At 27.3% G+C, this 27529-nt stretch overlaps 1 protein-coding gene across 1 annotated transcript; it reads left to right on the top strand.

Annotated features, from left to right (window-relative positions):
* The first annotated feature begins 22678 nt into the window (after positions 1–22678).
* Positions 22679–26426, top strand: LOC112789530 (receptor protein kinase TMK1). The gene is made up of 2 exons (XM_025831460.3): positions 22679–25399; positions 25722–26426. Exons 1-2 carry the CDS (start codon positions 23005–23007, stop codon positions 26231–26233), a joined length of 2907 nt encoding a protein of 968 aa, XP_025687245.1. The 5' UTR covers positions 22679–23004; the 3' UTR covers positions 26234–26426.
* Positions 26427–27529: the final 1103 nt, after the last annotated feature.

The raw sequence follows: 27529 nt of genomic DNA, 5'->3' as shown, positions 1-27529 counted from the left end.
TTAGTTTTTCTCACCACTAACCAAGATCAACTATAAGCACTAATCACTTAGCATCATAACAAAAATAAGTTATATTAGTTAATACACATTTGGCACTTAAGAAAATTTAATGTACAGGCTGAAATTTTCAAGGACCATTTAAGATTTGTAACTATGATTTAGCAAGCAAGAAACTAGAAAGAAAGAAGAGATCATGCAAAGTAATAACTTGCATTAAAAGAAATCAAGTAAAATGAACAAAATAAGGTGTTACACCTCTGTTAAGCATACTCTGCCTATCACAAAGATTGAGTCAATGGACAGAATATAATTGCTATAACAGAAATTATGCTAATCTTGATTTTCCAAGATATTATCTTCATGTAAAGAATTATTTTCTTCTATATCCCCTCCCTCAAACTCCAAGTTTGTCTTTAAATTTTTCAAAAGTTGAGGTTGTCAAGGGTTTGTTTAATTAGAAGATTAGCAACCTGATTTGTTTCTAGAATATAAACTGCATGGAACTAATACTTGTTGATCTTGTCTTTAATCAGCTACACTTCAGGTTGAAAATGTATAAGATAGAATTTGCCATGAGCAAGACTATATTAAGATTATCGCACAATGCTTTTGTGCAAATCAAATTACGATGTTTCATGCCTTTAGGTAGCGTTTGTTTTGAGGTATTAAGATGGAGACTAAGACTCAATATAATGTTTGTTAGTTCAAAGATTAATACTAAAATTTCAGTCTCTATTTTTAAAATTTCAATATTTCAATACTTTTAAAAAGATAGGAACACAGAGAACAAAAATTTTTGGAGATAGAAACTGAAACTTTAATAACATTTTATACCTAAAATACCCTCTTTCAATTAATTAATTCTAATTTTACTCTTTGTACAAATTAAATTAGACCTTTATTTTTATTTCAATCTCTGTCTCCCACTTTATACTAAATACAATACTGAGACTTATTTCGATTTCTATCTCTCAATCTTAGTCTCTCAATCTCTCTTTCAAACGTTACCTTAAAGTATCTTAAGACTCTTTTAGCAACTTACTAATGTAATAATAAAAGAGGGCATTACATAAATTGGATTACTTTTGCCACTGCAAAAACAAGATCAAGCCTTGTAATGCACACTTATTAAAGAGATCCAACTATTGTCCTATATAATTTGGGATCATCAAATTGTTCAAACCCTATAGATAACATTGGAGAAAAAAAACCATAGGTGTAGGCATTGAGCTAGCATTAGCTAGCCGTGGTCAATTTTAAAAGCAAATCTGATATATATTTGGTTTGCGAAATATAATTCTCCCAAGTCTTTTAAGAGAGAAAATAATATCCATCAATTTCTTAATCATATCATTTACACAGCATAATAGGTAAATTATAGAACCTGGTTGTTTCTTGATAAATAGAGAAGTATTACCAGATTGTGCATTTTGAAAACCAAAAAAATGTAGAATTGCACTCAGCTTCAAAAACCATTTTCATGGGACTTGTTTCTAAGTCATAAAAAGATTTATTAAGCTTGCTCACATGTATTTTAGTTCTACCTTTAAATTTAATAGATTGAGACATATAAGTCACTTGATACAAATTTTCATTCAAGAAAGCGTTGTAAAATAAAATTACTTTATCACTCAATTTCTTGAGAGAACCAAAAACTCAAAATTAATCTAATTTTTGTAAGCCTAATAGCAAGATCAAGGATTTATTCAAAGTCAAATCCTTCTTCTTATGAAATTCTGATCTTGTGTCACTAATCTATATCACATTGTTAATTGAATAATATCACATTCTTATTGTTAATTAATTTATAATATTTTTTATATAAAATTTGCATAAAGTTAGGTTTTTTTATTTATTTTATACTGAATTTTTTTTTTAAATAACAAAGATCAAATTTTATACTTTTAAATCATAGAGACTCTAACACTATTCTTTTCGGTGACTAGAGACTCTAACACTATGTTATAATATCATTTCTACCAAAAATTTAAATAAATAAAAAATATATAAATAATTATATCTCTAATAAATATTAAAAAAAGTAGATACACATTTTTGTCAAGTTATCACAATTAGCCACTTGTTTATATTTCAATAAATTACTTATCATCATCGCTCAATAAATTTCTCGTTTTTTTTTTTCCTTCAAGATTACAGATTCAAGTTATGAAAATCATCTTATGTATTTGTCAAAAATTACAGATTATCTACGGTATATTTATTTAAAAGCATGTGTTTCTTAATATTAACAGAAAATGCTTATGCATATCGAATTACATACCCTTTTGTAAGATTGATTATTTAATTCTGCATATAGGACACATCTCGCATTTCAATGAGTATGGCACATGTTCTAACATTTTTTAGTGATTAAAGAATGAAATCAAAGTGGATTAATGCATAACTACTAACCCATTAATGAAATAAAAATGCGATTTGCTTTTCTGCCTTTACTAGCCACTCTATAGTCATAAGCATTATACACTACTATTACTACTACACGGTGCTGTCACCAAATCCTCTCTTCTCTTCTCTTGCACTTTTTTTATATATACTTTTTAAGTTTAATTAAATATAAAAAGTTGTACTTTATTTAAGAAAGTAATTAAAATTAATTTTTTATAGAATATTTTTACAGAATTAATCGTGGGCATTTTGAGAAATTAAATCGTCTGGGTTCCTATCGAATATGCTCTTATGTTATATAGCCACACCTTCTCCGTACATTTTCCTTTCACTATCATCACAGAATGTGACATTAGTATGGCTCCCCTAAAAATGAAATTCATCACTATGATTTTTTTTATTTAAATAATCTCATCATAGCTTTTTGGAATAAAAGAAAAAAAAAAGCTAGTCAATTAATAGGGGCAGTAGTTACTTTATAATAAACATTAGACAGCATTACATTATGTTTTGATTAATAATTTAATTTACAAATTATTAATTTTTTAACCCAAAGTGGGGGGTTCAGAATTTACAGCAACAGCCACGGATTTGATCATATGCATTATAATAATAATTATTATAAGTGGGAGAAAAGCATAGAAGAAGTGTAAGATAATAAATGGGATTTTGAGTTGGAGTCCACTAGGGCTTATACTTTCTTTAGAAAAATGGAGGAAAAAAAATGAACCACTTTAGTTGCAACAAAGAAGCATAGGAAATGATGAGCTTCTTTGATTTGTTATAGCATATATCACTTTGTTCACAAATAATCAACCACACTTATCACATATAATACTATATAATCACTTTGACTTACTTACATGCAACATAGTGCCATAACCAACATATCTTTTATAAGTCATTCATTTGATAAATAGTCTAAAGCACCAAATTAATTAGCCCAAGTGGACAGAGAGAAGAATATATTATTATTATTATTATTATTGGATAACTACTGTGGATTGACGGACAATTAATTAAATTCTTACAAATTAATGAAACAGAAGAATCAAACAAAATACTTTCATGATCGATCATGAGGCCTTAACTCCAATCCCAACCTAGACCTTTTCTTCAAAAGTATTTGAAAAAATATATAAATACTATGCTTCCGTTTGCAATTAGAAAAATGATAGTAATTGTATTAAGGTTATAGGTAAACATAAAAACATTGAATTCTGTTGTGACTTTAAAAAAATAAGTCTACTCATTGTTGAGCACATGCCTAAGGAGCAACTAGGCGCCGTATATCGCTTTCGAAGGGAAGTACAAAATGAACTAAAACCCTTTTCCAGGAGAAAATGGTTTACCACGTCGTGGAATATAATATTAATAATAATATTTTTCTTAAAGAAAGGATGAAAAGCTGAAACCACTATTAGAGTTAAAAAAAAGTGGGTATATAATGATGATGTGATATCAAAGTTTGCATTGACATCTCATTTCTCTTACTAAATAACAATAATAATAACACTACATAATAATAAAAATGAAAAACAATTGATGAACAAGTTTATTTTTATAAAATAACATATATATATATATATATATATATAAACAGTTTTGTTATTTTTAAGTTTTTTTTCGTACAAAAAGGATTTTACTGTATATCAATATTTTTTTTGTCAGTGAGTTGCTTTAATCTTAGTTATTACATCATCACACATTTATTCATATTATACAATCACAGGCTGAAAGGTACAGAAGTCTCAAAGTTGATTTGATGAGAAAGAAGAGAAATTAGAGCAGAGAAAAATGAAATTGGAAATTCATTGAAGAAGTGAAAAGAAAAGTGAAGTTATCTGTTTGTTACAGTGAGTTTTATACATGGTTAATAAGGAGTGAAATGAGTGTTTAGACCATCTCCAATAGGGAACTCGTTCCAGTTCCTGTTTATAGCCTACCTGTCATAAAAAATTACTCCACATCAGCTTTTGCGTCATAAACAGTAAATAGGAACTCAAAGCATTTATCTCTTCTCCATTAGGAGGAACTAACTTTAGTCCCTATTGTGGTCCCACTTAATTAATTAATTAAAATACTTATAATTAATATAATAATTTTTTTAAATAATGTAATTTAAATATTTAAATTTTAAAAATAATTCACTATTAAAAAATATTAATATTAAATAAATTCATATATAACAACAATACACAATATAAAATTTGGGATAGAAGTAAACTTGGAAGAAGATGAAGAAAAGTAGAGGAAAGTGTGAGAATAGAAGTGTATGTAAATGATATATATAAAGTATTAAAATATTAATTTATTAATAATAACGGTAACATAATAATGGTTAGTTTTCAACTACTAATTTTGCAACGGCTAGTTTTACAACTACTAATTTTAATAATGTCGTTAGTATTTTAAATTTAAAAAATAAAAATAACCAACCCAACCAAAAATTATTTTGTAAGATGTAAAAATTAAATTTATTTTTTAATGTAAGTAAATTTAATTAATTATAATTTAATATAATAATATAAATAATATTTAATATTAATTATAATATAAATAATTAATATAAATTATTAATTAAATAAAAATTTAATTATTTAATCTAATTAATTATTAAAATTATTAATAAATTAATTATAATTTAATTATTTAATATAATTATTTATTATAATTATTAATAATTTAATTATTATTTAATTATTTAATATAATTATTTAATTATTTTAAATTTTATATAATTATTTATTTTTATAATAACTTGCCAAGTGGCAAGTTATTATTGGTTTAGTTGAGTCCCTGTTCAGAGGGACCCTTCACATTGAATCCCGTGAAGGAACTCAGTTTTTCTCTCCCTCCAACGGTTCCTACTTGCTTTTGTCAGTAACAGGGCCTCAAAACTATGCCCATTGAAGTTGCTCTTACAAGTTGGTTAGGTGTTGAGCTGAAATCTAACTGATTAGTGCTGAGCTGTCATAACTGACTCAGCTGTGAAAACTGAGTGTAGAGAGAAAGTTGTAAAAGGTTTTTCATTGTCTTTCACTAACACACACAACACTTTTTAAGATTTTTATTTAAATAAAAATATCTTAATTATTTACCTAAATAAATATAAAAATAAAAATATACTGTTTTTACTCAAATGTAATTTCTTATAAAGCAGGTAGGTCTTCGCCTACAAACAAAATATAAGCTGAATTATATTGTACTAATTTAATCAATAATTCAATATCATTTTTTTATTTTTTTATTATGTTTACAAATCATACTTCTTATTGTAAACATTGTAGAAGAGAATGAGGTTACACTACCAAGACATTAAGAAGTAAGTTTTTGAAACGAACAATAAAAAAACATAATTTTTATTAAAGACCCGTAATTGTTATGAATCGTACGTGATATTATTGGTTATCAACTGTACTTAATTATCTTAATTCATTTTTTTATCTTGATACATTTTATAACTATCTTGGCTATACGAGATTGATATAGCTAATTTGGTTTAATGTAATACTAATTTTTATTGATTATTTTTTAAATGATATTCACATATTTTGTTAATATTTTTTATTGTTTTTGGAGCACATTAGACGACATATAAAAGCACATAGCATATTTTTTTAATTTGATAAGGATATAGTACGCTTTAAAAGCGTGACAATAAATAAAAGCATGGCAAAAAATAAAGCATGTCAATAGATTAACAAAAACATAACGATAGAATAACTGACACGCTTGCGGATGTGATACTTTTAAAAGTGTGCTGATAGCTCAAAAAGCATAACGAAAAACTATTGCCATGCTTTTTTTTCCTTTTCGGTACACTTTTATAGCGTGACAAAAAGCTGATTTTCTTGTAGTGGCGATAGTATTGCAATTAATTGACTACATATTATTTCTTAGCAAATTAGGGACTACTTCCTAACTTTACTTTTTCATTTAGAATAGCTTTGGTTTAGCGACAAAATTCCTACAAATGTGATTAAGAATTTTCAAAGCTTAGCTATAGATTTACTACAAAATGTGATAGATTAGCTATAGATTTATTAGAATTGGATTAGACTGCGGTCGATTCGACTAAAAAATTGATAAATTGGTATTCTATCAGGTTTGGTTCACTATTAAGATCGGACTTATAATTAACCCAGTCAACAGTGGTTAAAAAATTGGACGATTTTATCGCAAATCAAATGCAGTCTAGGGCGCTCCACACGTAGACCAGCAGTGTGTGGATCACTGTACACTACAAGAAAAACACCCATTCAGGTACACTTGAAAACTGAAAAGTGTAGCCAAAAGTAAAAAAAATGATGTCTTAAGCTAAGGCTACGCTTTTCGAGCTATGAAGATGCTTTTGTGGGTGATGTCTATACAAGTGTTGCCTATTCTCAAAGGCTACGCTTTTCTTTATAACGACCACGCTTCTAGCCTTTGAGAATAGGGTGCGCTTTCTGAGTGATGCTGTTCAGGACCAAAGGCTACGCTTTTCAGCATTAATGGTTACCAGAATTCAAAAGAATAGGCTACACTTTTCAGGGCTACTGCATTATTTTATAAATGTAACAGATAATATACCTATAATTGCTCTATATAAGTGTAGCCTTTTATCTTTTTTTTTTAATTTCTATTTATATATAAACAGAAATTTCTAATAATCCTTTTATCTAAATTCTATTATTTGATAATATAATTATATATATAATCCTATTTTTTTATTTAAATTAGTTAATTATTATAAAATAAAAATTAAATAAATACATATATAATAATACCATACAATAATCTTTAGATAATAAAAATTATCCTGAAACAAAATATAATTATATAATAATGAACCAAAAATATTGAGATGATGATCATAATTTTGAGTATTCATACATCTCAAACTGGAATAAACATACTATCAAAATATACATGAGACCACTTAGAGTTTACTACTAATAAACTAGAAAAAACCAAAATATTATACCATACAAATGTATCTTCTAATAAAAGATATCATCATCAACCATACATCTTTCAATTTTCATTTTTATCAATAAACCATCATGATAAACATCTCAATATTCATTCACATCTTTAGAATTATCCTGCATAATTATATAAAATAATAATTATAATTTGAAAAAGTACAACAAAAAAAGTATAATTAACATATTAAAATTCAAATGATCAAATTCATTAAGCTATTGATTATTGTAGCTCAAATCAGGAACAAGCAAATGATCAAATAGTTAGAATAAAAAAATTTTAATTTGTATAGTATCTATTTCTCAAGCAATCTGATAACAACCCAAAATTCAAATTTAAAGCATGAATCTCATGAAAAAAAAAAAGAAGAATCCAAAGCAGAAAAAATCAACAAGTTTTGAAGCAATGTGCACAAACCAAATAAAGTCCATATTCTGATTTTTTCTTCAGAACACCTATTATAACATAGTATAATTTCTCAAGTGATAAAATATTCTAAAGAGTTGAAGTTACAATTCAGAAACAAAGAATGTATCGTGTTTATGTATCTATACGAATTAAATCTGATAACAGCCCAAAATTTAAATGCAAAGCATGAATCTCGCAAGGAAAAAAGCAGAAGAATTCAAAGCAGAAAAAACCAACAAATTTTAAAACCAACTTGGATGCATCTAATCACTTTCTTAGAAGGCAACAACGCATATTAAAAAATTCTAAACTCAATCCACCAAATTGTTCAGGAAATAGTAATTGTAGATATGGATGCAAATTAGATTCAGAATTCAATTATGTAATCTACGAGCCAAATAAATTGAAGTTTGCCAAAGATCCCCCTACAAAATTCGCATGATTAAATTTTTCAAAAAACTCTATTTCACTCTATATTAGAATTTAGATTTGAAACAATAAAAGTAGCATGCATAGTAATCATCAATTAAAAATTTTTTAGCCAAGACTACAGAAATTTGTTGCTGAAACAGCTAAGCTAAGACAAAGTTTTACCCATCTTGTGTGTTAAATAAATCCAAAATTATGTTTCAATTCCATGTTAAAGTTTTGCAAAAATTATCCTCAAAAGGAACTAAAGTACTATCTCTAATTCCAGCTAAAGTACTAGTAAGGAATGGAAGTATTAACCTCAACAAAATACATTAACTTTTTAGTTCAAATATACAACATATAATTTTAACCAAGCCCAACCGCAGCACTATCTCACATCTCCTACCCAACTTTTCAAGAAAACAAGACAAAACATGATGATTTCATTTGTTTTATACCCAAAATTCAAAAACAAAATGCAAAATTAACAAATCCTAACAAAGCAAGATGCAAAATCATAAAGCAAAATGTAAAATAAAAAAGAAAACTCTAATATAGTAAGAAACAAAAATTACAAAAGATTGTAGAAGTCCAAAAATCAGAACAACAAATCCCCAAAAAAATTGCAAAACCAAAAAATTCATACACACCATTGTCTCGGTTCATCGTCACTATCATCTCAGTTCTCCATCGCGGTGAGTAGAGATGAATCAGTTACAAATGAAGAGTGGGGGAAGAGGCATACCAAGAGTGTCATTGCCGAGGTTTGAAGTTGTCAGTTTTCATTTGAGTTATCTCCTCTGTTGCTTGATACTAAAAATCGCAAGCTAAGACAATAGAAGAACAAACCTAGGGCTTATGGTGAACGAACTTAGAAGAATGATTTCACAGATTATTGTCATAACCCCAAATGAAAACCTTAAAATCGGAACCCTACCCTCTCAAATTTTAGAAACCCAACAAAGGTGGATGCATACCTTTTTGACCATGGTGAGCGAATGAAGAAAGGCGCACAGCGTCTTCCTGATGTGAGCGCACAGTGAAGAGAAGCGACGGTACGGTAAAGATGAGTGACAGCGTGGTGAATGGTGAGGATGAGTGAGTGCAGCAGAGTCTTCTTGGAGGTGAGTGGTGACGCCGTTAGTGGTGAATGGTGATGGCGGACCCTTTCTCTAGTTTTGGATATGAGTAGCGCGAGCCGCAAAGAAGAAGGGAAAAGCTAACAAGAGGGTGAGTGTTATGTTTGTGCTGTATCATTTACTATAAAGTGAAAAAAAATTAGCAAGTATTAGACATTTGACCCGAGATACATTATGCAACACTTTTAAGGCGCACCTGAAACCTGACAAATAGGTTATCCTTCAAAAGCGCACTTTTTGGTGTAAAAAGTGAATCCATAGCTCTTAAGATAAGGTTACGCTTTATAAGTGATATTTATAATATCTAAGAAAACACTTTTCAAGTAATTCCACGAATGTGTTTTCTATTCTCCTACAAAAAAGAAACACGGAGAAAAACGTAGCCTAAAAAAAATGTGGTTGAATGGGTATTTTTTTTGTAGTGATAGGAGCATCTTTTTGAAGCCCTTTCATAAAGTGACATGCGCGACAAGTGAATCTTCATTGTATGTATTTCTCCACATATAGACTAGATAAAAGCCACATATGCCACTGCCCCAAGTGAATCTTCATTGTATGTATTGCTTATAATTATATACCATATTAGAGAAGTGATTGCCACTAGCAGATTTTTTATTATATTTTCTGTTGTTAATGTCGTTAAAAACTATGAACATGTTGTTAATGTTTTTGGAAACTATGAACTTGATGTTTGATATGTTTTTTTTATTTTTTAAATTTTTTAAAAATTTTCGAATATTTGTGGAGTCTCCGACCTCCGGCGGATACAAAATCTCCATTACGGAAACAGAAACTAAATATGGAGGCGGAGGGCGAGAGCAGGGGCATGTCCCGCCTCTGTGGATACCCGTTAACATGCCTAAGAATGGGTCTGGTGAGTTCTATGTCGAAGTTCTTAGCGTCATCGCTGAGAAAGCCTTCATTGTAATTTGAGCTCAAAGTAGGTTTTTAGAGTTTTGCGGTCGACAGGAGAACTTTGAGGGAAGAGGAAAAAGAGAAAAGAAGCGAAGAAAGAGAAAAAGAAAGAGAGTCGGATATAAGGAGAGAGGGAGAAGTTTGAGAAAGAGAAAATTAATGAAATCTATAGAAGAAAAGAAAGAAAAGATAGATTTTGTGGAAAGAAAGGGATAAGATATTTTGGATTTGGAAAATGATAAATGTAAAAGGAAACGAAGAAAAGCAAAAGGGATATTTACGAAATTATTAATAAAAATTTAATAATTAATTATTTTTGTAGAATAAAATTTATCTATTCAATTTTTTATTATCAGTTTTATTAATATTCGAATTTTTTATAATAAAAAATAACTATTTATTCGGTATAAAATGAATAAAAATTTTGCTTTTTTTTATAGGTATCAAGTGTGAAAATGCACCATTTTATTTTTATTTTTTATTGCAAAAACACAACTAATTAAATGCACAAAATCATATAATTTCGTATCCATAATTATTTGAATAAATAAAAAATTACTTAAATAATATAAAGAAGTTCTTATCCATTATTTGGTTTCAGTCAAATCTTAAATTCGAGTGTGATTTTTCACTTAGACATACAATTAAATTGCCATGTGTCAATGCCTCGAGCAGAGGATCTGTCTAAACAAATATGGGCCAGGCTTCCCATCGTACCTTCAAGCTTTTTTTTTTTTGGAAAAAGAAGAAAACCAATAGTTGAGTTAGAAGGCTCCCGAACTCTGTAGAGAAAAAGCCCACTTGAATACTATTGAAATTCTTTATGGTACTTGCATTAAAACTAGTTATTTACTTTTTCAATTGAATTTAGTTAGTATGTGTTTTACAATACATATTAAGAGTAAAGATCTAATTTAGTTTTTGTTAATTTTTATAAAAGATAAAATAATTTTTGTATAAAAAGACAAATACTTTAGTCTTTAATTTTTTTATTTTGGAAGAATATGATCTTTTATTAAAAAATTATTAAATAATAATAGAATTAATTTTGTAAAAATTCTATTTATATTTTATAAGAGTTTAAATTTCACAATTTTTTTATAATATAACTAACTATGACTATTATTAATATAATGGGATGCTGTACAGGATTCAGACTCCCGACACTTGTTTAAACAGACTAGTGAGCTATAACTATTAGATTAAAGATTTGGATCCTCTAAAGTTTGAATTTTATTTTAGAGAGTAAAGTGTGCTCTCTCACCATTGATTTCATAGGTGGGACCAAAAATAAATATGAAAGAGAAACTATTCAAAGGTAAAAGATCACACTTTACTCTCTAAAGTAAAATTCAAACTTTAGAGGATCCAAATCCCTAGATTAACTCAACTTGATTGTTTTATCCTCATTTTTATCACTTCTAGTTCTATTATTTTTATTATGTAACCATACTTTATCATCCTTATCTTCTTTTATCGTCGTCATCACTGATATAAGTATCATCACATTATTATTCTCTTCTTTTATTTCTTATTCAATGTTATTTTCTCTTTAAAAGACATTCGTATTATAATTACTATTTTTCCTGTGACGTCGTTTTCATCAATGATTTTTCTCTACATAACTATCATTAGTAAAAAAAATTTTAAAAACAAATTTATAAATAGTTTGTAAGAATTTAAAATCCCACAAAATATAAATAAAATTTCTATAAAACTAATTTTGGTTATTATTTAATAGATTTTTTAATAAAAAAATTGTATTGTCCTAAAATAAAAAAATTAAAGATTAACGTGTTTTTTTTTTGGATAGAAATAATTTTATTCTTCATGAAAATAGATAAAGATCAAATTGAGTATTTACTTTACACATTAGTTAAAAAGTTTGCTTAAAGAAATTTAGTATCTTATTTTATACGAAATATTTTAAAAGTATAATAATATTTTTTTATATTTTAATTTATCTAGTATATTGAAAATATAATATATTTTTAATATTTTTTAGTAAAATAGATTTTTATAATGTTAACAAAATTTATTATAAAAATTAAATTTTAAAATTTCTGCTAATAATAATTTAATATGTACTGTTATGGTTTATATATACTAAATTCTTTGTGATTACTTTGATAAGTTAAACTTGTAATAAGTAGGGGATCCCTTTCATTTACGAATCTGAATGTGTGGCCACCTTGAAAGTTGAATTAGATGATTCTTTTCGAACTCGGCATATATAAGAAGTTAAGAACATATAGAGGAAATGTTGAGAGAAATTAATAGATTAATATTCTAGTAATAATCACATGTAGCTTTTTGTTCAGCATCCACACCACTTCATGCGGAGACACCATTCATTTGGGTAATGGTTACTCAATCACACTTAATTACATGTGATGATTAATTGGTTAATGTAACTATGTAAGTAGTGTTATACTTCTTGTTAATTAAACAAAATTTAATTATTATATTTATATCAATAATTTAAATTTAAAAGAATAATATATTAATCAAATTAGCCATTTTTTGTTAAAGTTATTAAAAAAAAGGTTCAGAACTTACTAATTATTTGTTATCTTTAATAGTAGGTTTTTATAAAATACTATACTTATTTTTTTTTTTAAGAACGCATTAGTATTTATTGGAAAATAGATCCTCTCCAATTTTTTTAATATTTGAGAAAATGCAGTGTGATTTCTCACCATTAATTTTATAAGTGAGACCATATTTAATAGGGAGAATCCACTCCCTATTCATCGTCTTTTGAAGATTAAAACGTACACATCATACATGGATAGTAAATAGTTGATAATTATTGACCAAGACATAGAGTCTTAAAACTATAATTATTATTAGGCGCGCACTTAAATGAAGTAATTAAAAATGACTTTTCCTAAAGTCAAGTCGTTATTGTGATTGAAACAAGTGTCCCACGTGATTTGCTTTTTAATTTGATTCAGTTTTATTAAATTGTATTGAACCAAATTACTATATGATTCAAATTTAAAAATACTAATATATTTTTTGGTTAATATTTTAATTAATAAATTTACTTAATTTTTTTCCTTCAATAATAAAAATAAAAACTAAAAAGTAAGTATATCTAAATATAAATAAATTATAATAAAATAAATTATAGCTTTTGTATATACATTATGTAATTATTTGTATAATGTACCTTTTATTTTATAATAATAATGTTTGAAAAACAAAAAAAAATAGTTAAAATAATTTAAATTTATTTTATTTAATATTTATTAATTATTGTTACAATTAATAAATATTAAATTTGGTAAAGTCAAAATTTTTAATTAAATTTTTTTGGTAAAGTTATAAAATTAAATTTTTAATAATTTGTTAATTATTTATTAAAATAAAAATTTAAAATTTTTATTAAATTCACTTAAATTTAGAGTATGATTTAATTTGAAAATTTTGTTTGTATATATAAATAAATGATAATTAGTGATATGGTCATATAAAAATTTGAACATAATTTAATTTGAAATTCATAATCATGACAACAAAAAATTGTGTTAACTAGTTTTTAATATCAAATTTAGAGTATGATTTGATGTAGTCATATGAAGGTCTCTTTTGCACTTCTAATTAAGTGTGAATTAGTGATTTCAATCAAAATTAAAATATTATTATATATGAAATTCGTTCTTACACTAAAAATTACTATTAATTAAAAGTTGAGATTTAATATAGAACATAATTTAATGTCAAGTTCAATGTTAAATCTCTAATTAAGTGTAAATTAGTGATTTAGAATAAATTTAGAGCACCATTTTATGTAAATTAATGATTAAGATAAAATTTAAAAAATAATTTTGATATGAAATATATCACTTCATGTATGTATGATTATTTGTAAACCTAAAACTAAAATTTAATTTGTTCTTGAGATGATATTTAGAATATTTAATTGTTGTCATAAACTGATTTATTATTAATAAAAATAATTAAAATTAAATTTAATTGTTGTTATAAACCAATTTATTTTTATATCAATTTAACTAGATTCATTTAACACATTGAACCAAAATAGAAAAATTATGCTACACCAACTTTAATTTCTTGTCCATCATAAATGACACATGTCCATAAAATTTTCAATTCCAAAATAATATCCAATGGTGCAGCTTTGAGATTCAGCGAAAGTCATTTTTGATGATTTCATTGGCCGCCTTATTATTATTACTATTATTTTGGACCTGACGTTATTATTATTTTTGAACAATGCATCGTATGGGCCTCCACGCAATTTCAGTATAAAAAAATAATCCATTGAAAGATTTTAGTCCATTACCTTTGGGCTCTCTAGAGCCTATACTTTCATAAATTTATAACGCCCAACATGTACCTTTTAGTCCACACAGAAACTAAAAAAAAAAAAAGCACAGTTCATGGCAAATATATATATACGTATGTATATAATGTGTTTGAAATTTATAAAAATTAGAATTGATTTAATTTATCTAACTTGAGTTGGTCTAATACTTATCTCATTAATCTATTTAAATAAGTATTAGAAATTCGAATTTTAAACAAGTTCAATTCGTCTTCACCGTCGCTTAGAAAGAGCGATAAGAAGCACATAAACAAAAGCAAACAAGAACAATACACCAAATCATTTCATAACTTAATTGTAAATCCATGATATTGACAAATCAAATCAATTCTTAATTTTTATTTATTCCAAACATATATTTAATTTAGAAATCAAATCAATTCCAATTTTTGAGAATTCCAAAGTCCAAACACATCTTTACTTGATTTCACTCCTCTTTCTTTCTCTTATAAAACCTTTCATAGACTTTGATAGAACTAAAATTGGAAAAAGATGAAACGATACACACAACGGTGACACAGTTAGAGAAAGACAAAAACGTGTATGCAAAATATAAAGAAATAAAAGGATAAACAAGCTAAAAATTAAAATCAAATAAAAAAGATAAATTGTAATTGAAATAAAAAAAAGTTAAAATTAAATAAAAAATAATTATTTTATTTTTTATTTAATTTCTTGATGTAATAAAAAAAAAATTTTTAATTTAATTTGTCAACGCTATAATTTAAGAATTGAATCAAATAAACTCTTTAATTTTTTACTTAATTCTCAGTAAGAGAGATTCCTTAATTTTAATTGTCTACAGCATGGTTTCATTACGAAACCAAAACAGATTTTCAAAACCTTTAAATCATTCTATACTACAATTATCCTAATTTATGAGGTATTTATAACCTCTTATTAAATTAAAATATAAAAAATCTTGAGCCCACAAATATAAGGTCAATCTAGTAATTAAATTAACAAAATCAAAATACATCAAATTAAATTAAAATATTTTTAAAATATAAACTAATATCTTCTAAATAACACTTGAATTCTTCATATCACAAATATTTGAAACATAATCATTCTCCTCCTCTTCAAAAAAGATTTGTCCTCGAATCTTGTAGATAAAAAAAATAGTATATGAAAAAGATAATAACTACAAGGAAGATTTTTTTTTCTTTTTGTATATTTTTCTTTTTCTTCTTTTCTTTTTTTTTGCATGGTATGCTTTTTTTATTTTTTTAAATAATAAAATCAACAATAATGACAAAATAATAATGAAACACAAACAAAAATAAGAACACAAGAATTTAAAGAAAAATGCGATAGACATTGGATTCTTTTTTTATGATAAAAGAAGAATAAATATAAATTAATAAGAATTAATCTAATATCTAAGTTCTGATACCAAATGATAAAAAAATAAAAGATAAACAAAAAAATAAAGATTCAAATTGAATAAAAAAAGATACATCGAAATTGAATAGAAACAAAAAGGACAGATTGAATTTGAGTACAAAGAGAATCACTCTACTTTCTACCTAATTTCTTGACACAAAAAAATGAATCTCAATCTAACTTGTCAACACCGTAGTTTAAAAATTGAATCGAAAGAATTTCTCAATCTTCTACCCAATTTTTCGATATAACTAAGAGAAGAACTTTTCAACTTCAATTGTCCATACCATAGTTTCATCACGAAACTAAAAAGAGGTTTTTAAACCTCTAAATTATTCTATATTATAACTACCTTAATTTATGAAGTATTTATAATTTTTTATTAGGTTAAAATATAGAAAATTATGAACCCACAAACATAAGGTCTATTCTAATAATTAAATAAACAAAATCAAAATATATCAAATTAAATTAAAACATTCTAAAAATATAAACTTAAACTAATATCTTTTAAATAACACTTGAATTCTTTATATCACGGATATTTAAAACAAGTATCACAAAACCTGACGCACATAGTGGTAGCTGAAAACGTTGAATAACTTCTGTTGTTTAGTAATTCTGACAAAGTAATTAGTTAACAAATTAATAACGGAGGTAAATGCTAACATATACATTATATTTGGATCAATGGAAATTAGAAGGAAAGAAAACATAAGAAAGAAAAATTGATGAAAAATAAAATTTTTTCTTGATTGGATCAGCATAGAAACTAGATGGAAAGGAAAAATAATGACGTGGGCTCTACATCCAAATTTTCTTTCCAAATTTGCGAAATAAATTGCTGAAAATTTTAAAATAAAAGTGAAATTACTAATATGTCTATTGTTAAAATTAAAAACAAAATTTATAATATTTAATAAAAAAATAAATTTAAAAAAATATTATTATTTATAATAATAATATATTAAAATTTTAAAATATAATTAGGAACACTTTTTTATTAAAAAATTATTTAAATACATTAGTATATTATAATTTATATATAATATAAATAAAGATATTAATGTAATTTTATTTGATTATAATTTTTTTTTGTCTAAAATTTTTTTTTTCTACTTTTATTTATTTATTTTTTTATTTAAATAATATAAAAAAATCAATTTTTTTTATTTTTTTTTCATTTTTTTTCATATTTTTCATTTTACATCCAAACAAAATATAGAGTATAGTAAGTGGGTGTTATGATTCGAGTGAATTGTCTTTATTGACCAAATTGATGTGAAATGACAATTGACAAGCATAATCATCGCGTGTGATAGTCACTCACTTGAATCTTCATGTTATGTAGTAGAAAAAGTATAAATACAAAAGAGAGCCATGGAGCTTGTTTCTTCTTAGGGAGCAATGCATGCAATTTTGCCACAACCGCAGTGATATTCTTTTCGGTTTCAAATGCCCTTAACTTTTAAAAAATGAATAAATAATAATAATAATAATAATAATAATAATAATAATAGCAATGTCCAATTTCGTCATTGAAATTTCTAGCGTACATCAAAATAATTTTGATATATAAAAAAAGAGTTAAGAACGATTTTTATTTCGACCCAAAATCAGAAGGGCGAAATGAGTTTCCCTTATTTAAACAATTTATTCATATATCAGAATAAAAACAGTAATAAATTAATGAAATTTTGATTCTTTACTCAAATTGAAATTGAAATAATTGCTCTTAATAATTTCAATGAAGAATAATTATATTGTGCCTTAGTAAATATACAAGGCCTCATGTTAAATATTCTACTAGCAATTGCTGATCTATATATAATATATTCGGAGGATCAGAACCATTCACATTTTATTTAAAATTAAAACAAGCTTTTAAATAATAAATTGCAACAAGGCTATGCATTAGTACTCTTGCATGAACATATGATGATGATCTATGCCATTAAATAAATAACACACCACACTTATCACTTAATTAATTAGATTTTTTCACACTGATGAAAGTTGGTACCTCTCCTCGATCAGGAAGATCTCGAATCGATCTGTATCGGACCTATATTCTATATCCTATAGGCACATAAATGTCTACTAAAAATAATTAAATATTAAAAATATATTATATTCATCATCATGAGCTGAGAATACATATTGCCAATGGAAATTAAAAAATTCTTTCACCAATTAAATGGGTAACTTCCATTACCAAATTACTTTAATTTCATGCGCTTATTATTTTTTGTGTGGGAGAGAGGTGAGTGTATCTCACAATGATGGGAGAAGAGATGAATTTTTCATTGTTGTGGTGTGAACAAATCGGACCTTCCGATTTGTTTCATTTTTTAAATCAACAATCACAAATCGGATGGTCCGATTTGTGTTTTTGAAAATAAAAAAAAATTTTAATGTTGAAATCGGACCATCCGATTTCTATTTTAAAAAATAAAAAAAATAAAAATGCAAAACGGACCATGCGATTTGTAATTTTTTTTTCTATCAAACAAATCGGACCCTCCGATTTGTACTTTACTTTTTTTTTAAACAAATCGGACCGTCCGATTTGAATAAACCACCATATAAAAAAAAAACACCTAATCTTCCCATAACAATGTATTACACATATATTTATACAATATAAAAAAAATTAGCCTAATTTCATGTGTGACGGTGGATGGCACGGCGTGCATGTATGAATTTATATACCGTCGAATTTAATGAAAATAAGAAATGTCATGCATTATTACATTAACAATTTAGTTTAAAAATAATTTTACAAACAATAACAAAATTTTATTCCATTAGATGAAATCGATTATATGAGTCAAACGATATTATTGCGTCCTATCATATATTATATCTACAATAAAAATATTTACATATAGATTTTCTTTGACCATCTTATGTATGATTTTTTTTAAAAAATTTTTTTCTACTATTTATCTTCTGGTTATCTTCTATTTTATCCACCTTTAATCAAGTATTCTGTCGATCTTCTTCCCACATGTTTAAACCACTTAAGACAAAATTCTATCATCTCTCTACAATAAACGTGCTTTTAATTTTTCCTCTTATATCTTCGTTTCTTATTTTGTCTATTCATATGTAACTATTTATTCATCTGAGTATTTTTATTTCTACTACCCGTAATTTATGTTCATGCTTATCTTATGTCGTCCAATAGTCTATTTCATATAACATTGTTTGTCTAATGGCAGTACGATAAAATTTTTTTTAAATTTTAAAAGTAGTTTTTATTGCATATAAGATCAGATACACTCTATCATTTTAATCAGTCCAATTGTATTGATTTTTTTTTACATTCTTTTCAGTCTCTTCATTATCTTATATGTTATATTTAAAATGCTTAAAATACTTTACTTGCAATAAGATGATTTTTCTAATTTTCATTTCTGTAATATTGTTTCTGTTTATCGACAAAACTTATATTTTATATATGTGCAAAACGTATTTCTCTAAAACTCTTTTTCACAACTTTAGATTCTGATTTAAATCTTTTTTGTTTCTCACATAAAGATAATGTTATCGACAAAAAATATATACCATAGTATTGGTTGTGGATATTTTCAGCAAGTACCTCTATTTAAAATTAATGTGAAAAAATATAGCTTAGAAATAATTCTTAACGTAATTTTATACTATAATTTTAACTAGTAAAAACTCAATTTGATTTTAAGGCACAAAGTGAGTAATTTTTTCAAATAAGTAAGCTCTATTTTTATTTTTTAGTGAATATTAAATTCAAAAGAGATGATTAAAGAATATACACTCTCATCCATTTGTGATAATTTACATTTGTTGATCTGTTAATTACTTAGCCATGTCATTTGTAGTATAATGACCAAAGAATTAAATTGAGTTAGGATATCAAATTTTGAAAACGGAATTAAATTAATAGAATATTGAAGGAAATGCATAGTTGTGTTAATTTCAACTTTTTTATTTATAGATAAAATTTTTGGCAATTATTTTTTTTTCTCCCATATTTTTTTTCAACTTGTTTCCAAAATTCGCACCACATTCTTCATTTTTAATCTAAGAATCAAGTCAAAATCTTAATGCTCAAATCATTTTTTTTACATTGTCTATTTCTGACTTCAACTCTCTTTAATCTTTATGTCCCTTACGGTTAACTTAGTTCGCAGCCGAAATTTATTCCAGTCGAAAAATCTAATTTTAGTACCCTTCAAGTAAATCAAATAAATGATTTATCATTTCAAACCCATGAAAACATAAATAGAAACTACCTGATTTGTTTTACATGGAGAAAATACTTCTAACTATTTGTTTCGGTATTTTGGCACCATACTAAGTCGAATCTTCTTAGTATGGTTTACTTTGATTTGCTCTCTATCTTAATAAATCAAATGTAATTATTTCGATTTATATTTATTTTTTATAAATTAAATTTAATTTTATATATAGTTGTTTAAAATAGGACGTGTAATTTTTTTAGTTTAAGATATTTGTGTAATATTTATCTCTATTTATTTTAGCTATGTAAATTACCCAATAAATAATGATGATTTTTTATATATAGGTAATTTTTTTTTATTGAAATCTACAAAATCGAAAGCTAGAAAATTGTGAACACAATACAAATTCGAATTTAACAGGATAATTTCTGTAAAATATATAAATAAAAATGATTAATTTAAATTTATTTTAATTGGTAATATAAATATATTTGGGGTAAAATATATTTCTTTTTCACTTTTACCGTTTCCTAAAATTTTCGAATTTACTTCCCAATATTTATCATTTTATTTAAAATTAATATTTTAATGGTTTTAGAGGTTTTCAATTTGATCATTTTATTTAAAATTTTTATTTATTATAAATAACACAAAATTTTAAAATGTTATAGTCTTAAAACCTTATTGAAATTCTTGTACAGCTGGCACACAAAATTTCATTAATCAAAGACTACAATTGGCACACAATAGCCACTCCCACGTAATGTTTAAGAATGACTTGGCTTAAAGCATAGCTCAGACAGAAATTTTCATTATTATTATTATTATTATTATTATTATTATTATTATTATTATTATTATTATTATTATCTAGTGTCTAGTATTTATTTTCCTTTTCCAATTAAGGAAAACCGAAGACTCCAGTGATCATCTGGCCCAATACGTGTCATTGATATTTTTTTTTTCAAAGTAGGAAAAAAAGACTGATATTATTATTTTTCTTTTTTTTTTATAATGTTAATATTTTTTCTTTTTACAAATTTATACAAATATATAAGGCAAATGATCATATATGAAATGAATTTGTATTGAATATACGTATTCTTCTCAATATAGATTAAGGTATATTATTATACATAAAATATATTATATAATATAATTATAATTTATAATATGAATAATAAAATTCTATAAATACCAACAAATTATACTTCAAATTACGTAACCTCTTCGTATTCACATAAAAAAATTACGTATTTAAATTTCACTCTTAATTTAAAAAAAAAAAAAACTGCACACGAGCATATGCCTAAATAATATATAAAGGTGGATCCCACGTCTTTTTTATTTTCAATAAAAGACGATATAATTTAATAATTTTCATTATGTTTCCACTTGCATCCCCTCCCTCCCCTATCTTCTATTTTTGGCATTTTTCATCCAACCAAACAAAACTTGGTGTTTGAACTTAGGAGATAGAACCTAAATGTTGGTGTTACAACATAATAAAAAATAAAAAATAAAAAATAAATTATATGGGCCCTGAGAAAATGAAAGAGGCAGAAAGTTATTAAGTATTAGCAGACTAGCAGTGATCGATAGTGAGAGACAATCATGTGAAAATTGACTCTCTCAAAGAAAGAAGCATTTTACGCGTTCTTCACTTCCTTATTCTCAATTTTACATTATTATCATCTATCATTAATTCATTACCATTATTATTGTCGTTTTTTCTTTTATTTTTTGTGGTATTAATAAAATAACATGAATTAATATATATATATATATATATATATATATATATATATATATATTAACTCGCTCATTTTTTATTTCTATCATAGTTTAAAAATAATTAACCTCTATACTATACATAATGAAAATATAACAAGAATTAATGTCCAATTTTTTTCTAAAATATCTTTCATTTATATAATTTATAAAAAATATATTTTTTTAATTATTTTTAATATTTAAACTCAAGACCTCTTAAATTATAAATTACTTGTTATTTTAACTAATTTTATTTTTATTAACTTTATACACAACAAATTAAAAAGTAAATTAATAGACATTTTAGTGAACGTATCTATTAATACAATAGTATATAATAAAGAAAATTTAATACTTGGAATTATTGGTCTTTTTTGCTTTTCATGTTTTTTCTCATACTTTAATCTCTCTTATTTAGCTTTTACTAAAAGAATTTGTTTTATTTCTAAGATTTAAACTAAAAATAATTAATTATAAAATTAAAAAATTTATCTTAATTAATTTCATGTTGATTATTATTACATATATTTACTGTTTACGAAAAATCTACAATTTTTTTGGTGTCTAAAGAAATTTATTAGTTGTCAAGATAAAATTGAATAAAAGATACACATATATCAGGTAAATTGTAATTAAATGTAAATATCTGTAATGTATCAATTATCAAATACGCAAAAAACTCGGCAAATTGCATTTCTTTCTTAGCCATTGACTCTTCAATTCCCTCTCTGCATTATGCCTTCAACATTTTTTTATTTTTCATAATAAAAATTCCCCATTTTTTATGCACATTTCTCGGTAAATGCAAGACAGACACACAAACTCAAACACACTGCTTTGTTTTTGTTGTTACTTCACCTCTTCTCTCTCTCTCTCTCTCTCTCTCTCTCTCTCTCAACCTTTTTTGTTTCGGTCTCAATGTCAGTCACAGAAGTCAGAATTTGATCTTTTCTCATTCATGGGGTTCTGAATTTACTCAAAAAGTGTCAAACTTTGATCACCGTTTCTCTCTAAAACCATGGTTGGTGTTCATCTTCATCGGATCAAAGCTTGCAACTTTCTCTCCTTCTTCTGCATGGTGATGATGATCACAGTGTGTTACGGTGCTACAGACCCAAATGATCTAAAAATTCTGAATGATTTCAGAAAAGGATTGCAAAATCCCGAGCTTCTCAAATGGCCAGAGAATGGAGTAGGTGACCCATGTGGCAATCCTCCATGGCCTTATGTGTATTGCAATGGTGACAGGGTGACACAGATTCAGTCAAAGAATCTTGGTCTCAAAGGCTCACTCCCTCAGAATTTGAACCAGCTCACAGAACTCCAGAATTTGGGTCTCCAAAGGAACAACCTCAGTGGGGTTTTACCAAGTTTCAATGGATTGTCCAAATTGGAATATGCTTTCTTGGATTACAATGAATTTGACACAATCCCTTTTGATTTCTTCAAAGGACTCACAAACATAAGGATCCTGTCTTTGGAAATGAATCCTTCTTTGAATGCAACCACAGGGTGGTCTTTTCCTTTGGACTTGAAAGAATCATTGCAATTAACCAATCTCTCTTTTGTGCACTGTAATTTGGTTGGACCATTGCCTGAATTTCTAGGCACATTGCCTTCGCTTTTGAATCTGAGGCTCTCATACAACAGAATCTCTGGTGGAATCCCAAACAGTTTTGGCCAATCTTCAATTCAGGTTTTGTGGCTTAACAATCAAGAAGGTGGTGGCATGAGTGGTTCTATTGATGTTATTGCCTCAATGACTTTTCTTACACAGCTTTGGCTTAATGGAAACAAGTTCAATGGAAAAATTCCAAACAACATTGGGAATTTAACTTCCATGAAGGAGATCAACCTCAATGGAAACCAACTTGCTGGCTTGATTCCGGAATCAATGGCAAACATGGACCTTGATCAAGTTGATTTAAGCAATAACATGTTAATGGGGCCAATACCAAAGTTTAAGGCTGCTACACAAGTATCTTATGGTTCAAATTTCTTTTGTCAGAGTAAGCCTGGGATTCAATGTGCACCACAAGTTAATGCACTCATTGATTTTCTCCATGATCTGAATTACCCTTCAATTCTGAGTTCTCAATGGTCTGGTAATGATCCTTGTGGAGGGAACTGGATTGGATTGAGCTGCAATCAGAACTCTGAGGTATCTCTTATCAATTTGCCTAGGAGAAATCTTAGTGGTACATTGAGTCCTTCAATTGCTAAGTTGAATTCACTTGTTAAGATTATGCTTGCACAAAATAACATAAGTGGCAAAGTCCCTAGTAATTTTACTGAATTGAAATCACTGAGTTTGTTGGATTTGAGTTATAACAATTTTGAGCCTCCATTGCCAAAGTTCAATGATGGTATGATGGTTGTTATTGATGGAAACCCTCTTTTTGCTGATCAACATGGAAAGAGTCCCTCACCTATTAGTAGTCCACAACCTTCACCCCCGAATCCGGCATCACCACGGCCTCTGCTCTCTCTGCCACCAAAACCAAAACCAACACCCTCGGATATGCCGCCTTCCCCTGCTCCGGTTCAAAGATCAAATGGCTCGAAAAGATCAAAATTGGTAGTATTACTTGTTGGTGTTGGAATCTTTACATTTGTGGCTGTTTTGCTTGTTTCTCTATTTGTATGTTGTTTGAAGAAGAAGAAGGCTCCTAGCAGTCTTAATCCTCACACTCATGATACATATAACCCAGAAACAATGTTGAAATTTGCTGTTTCAAGCTGTGATGCGGATACCAAGTCAACAAAGACAAGGTTAAGTTCTGTGAGTAACCTGAGTGGTGAAACAGAAAACACTCATATGAGTGATTCTCGAAACCTTGTCATATCAGTACAAGTTCTACGCGAGGTGACGAAGGATTTCGCAGCGGAAAATGAGCTAGGGCGAGGGGGGTTTGGAACCGTTTACAAGGGAGAGCTAGGAGATGGAACGAAGATAGCAGTGAAGAGAATGGAGAATGGAGCTATTAGGAGCAAGGGAGTGGACGAATTCCAGGCGGAAATAGGGGTTCTTTCGAAGGTGCGGCACCGGCATTTGGTGTCGCTTCTAGGCCACGCAATAGAAGGAAATGAAAAACTACTGGTTTATGAGTATATGCCTTTAGGTGCTCTAAGCAAGCATCTATTTGAATGGGAGAGATTGAAATTGGAGCCTCTGTGTTGGTCTCAGAGGCTTGTGATAGCACTTGATGTTGCAAGAGGAATGGAGTACCTTCATGGTTTTGCTCGCCATACCTTCATCCATCGTGATCTCAAGTCTTCCAACATTCTACTTGCTCATGATTTTCGGGCAAAGGTTTCTGATTTTGGTCTTGTCAAACTTGCCCCCGATGGGAACAAGTCTGTAGCTACCAAGCTTGCCGGAACCTTCGGATACCTCGCCCCTGAGTACGCAGGTATGCTTTTTTTTTTTATTCAACTATCCATTTGATTTGCGTTTTTATTTTCTGTTTATTTTCTATTTTTTAGATTTTGAAAGAAACAATAAAAATAATGAAAATAGAAAACAAAAAACATTGATGTTTTTAAAGAAAAAGTCTAAGAACTAACAGATTTTGTGTTTTTAGATTGCATCTAATAATATAGAATTATTCAATTTTTTTTTATGGTTAAGTGCTGATTAGAATTTAACAAAAGTACTAGTCTTAGCATTCCTAGTTTTTAAATTAATGCAAGTTGCTTTTCCTAATAATCTTCTGCTTCTGCTTTGATTTACAGTGATGGGTAAAATCACGACGAAAGTGGACGTGTTCAGTTACGGTGTGGTGTTAATGGAACTTCTAACCGGACTAATGGCTCTGGACGAGAACCGGCCAGAGGAGAACCGGTACTTAGTCGAATGGTTCTGGCAAATCAAATCAAGCAAGGAAAAGCTTCTTGCCGCCATAGATCCTGCTCTCAAAGCCACCCAAGACATTTTCGACAGCATCTACATTGTGGCGGAGCTGGCCGGACACTGCACCGCCAGGGAAGCAAACCACCGGCCGGACATGAGCCATGCAGTGAACGTGCTGTCGGCATTGGTGGAGAAATGGCAACCGGTTGACGAAGAAGTCAACGGTGGGTCGGGCGACATTGACTACGGTCAACCGCTTTCGCAGATGTTGAAGGTTTGGAAGGAAGCGGAAGGGAAAGAATTGGGTTACACTAGTCTTGAAGATAGTAAGGGAAGTATTCCAGCGAAGCCTACTGGTTTTGCTGACTCATTCACTTCTGCTGATGCTAGATGAAAATATCCATGCAATTTTATGCTTTTCTTGCTTTTTTTTTTATTTATATATAAATATCTGTAAATTTGACTTATTATAGATAGTTATACTTTGGTACAGGGATTGTTTTTGTTTCAATTTCTTTAGTGTCTATATAGAAAAATTAAAATCTGTTTCAAAGTAATGATTCTGGGACTACAAAGTTAAGTCAAAATTCTATATTGTTTACTTATTTTAGGATGGAGATTTAATTATTTTCGTATGAAATTAATAGATAAAAACAGTTAAATAATTTAATATATTTGATTATATTATTAAAGTAATGTTTTTTTGTCATTAAATAATGTTTTTAAAAGTATTATTCAAAAAGATTACTAAAATATAAAAAAAAATTATGACTTTAATTTTAATAATATTTATATAGTCATTATAACTATTGTAACACAATAATACTAAAACTACTTATATATATTACATGATATGGAATGGTTTAGCAATGACATAGGTATCAAGTTACAAATGTTAAAGAGAATTAAGAAATAATATAATCTAGCCAAAGGCCCATGGTTTTATGAAAACTTCTGTACTACATTTATTTGACAAAATATGACCGTGATAGTTAGTTGAATGACTTTATGAGAGTCAACAAGTAATTTGGCATTTTCCTTTATTTTTTTATATTTAATTCGTCAAAATATAAAACAAGTAGAAACGAATATGGCGGAATGGAGTTAACCTATAACAGTAAATTCTTAAATTCGTCCTTGAAAAAATGTTATAGAACATTGAACATTCATTTGATTTTGGAAAGAGTGTGGGAATGAAATTGATACAAGAACTGTTTCAAGGGTCAACTATTCCGAAGATTAGTGGAAAGTCAAACCTCAACATTTAAAAGGCAGCAAAATTTGGCAGTTGAGAATAAAAAAGTGCAAAGCAATAAGAGAGCATGAATATTTCACATGCACAGAGAGCCTTTTTAGTGCCAAGTCTGTGAAGTGTGAAGTGTGCTCATCTTCTAAGTTCTAACGGTTTCCTTTGCCTTCCGTTGGACCACAATCTTTAACTTTAATTGCTTGGAAACTAGAAAGTACCCTCTGGTCAATTGTTTAGCATGAATAATTGAATATAGATCTCTAAAGCATAGTAATTAAAACCGACTTGTCAATATACTCGGTCAATATATTAGATTAATAATTTAATCGTGAATTATCAGTTAAATCTGTTAATTTAAAAATTTTTAATTTAATTTATAATAAAATTAGGTAATCGAATATTTTTTAATCAACTTCCATCAAGTATCACTTATTATATGCG

This window comes from Arachis hypogaea, chromosome 3 (assembly GCF_003086295.3).
Source record: "Arachis hypogaea cultivar Tifrunner chromosome 3, arahy.Tifrunner.gnm2.J5K5, whole genome shotgun sequence".
Taxonomy (NCBI): Eukaryota; Viridiplantae; Streptophyta; class Magnoliopsida; order Fabales; family Fabaceae; genus Arachis; species Arachis hypogaea.
This window is presented reverse-complemented; position numbering and strand designations above follow the sequence as displayed.

What these genes read in the sequence shown, in the direction of transcription:
- LOC112789530 (XM_025831460.3), top strand. Translation starts at nt 23,005, where the DNA reads ATGGTTGGTGTTCATCTTCATCGGATCAAAGCTTGCAACTTTCTCTCC. An exon ending in CCTCGCCCCTGAGTACGCAG is followed by an intron (nt 25,400 to 25,721) that starts GTATGCTTTTTT and finishes TTTGATTTACAG; the next exon opens with TGATGGGTAAAATCACGACG.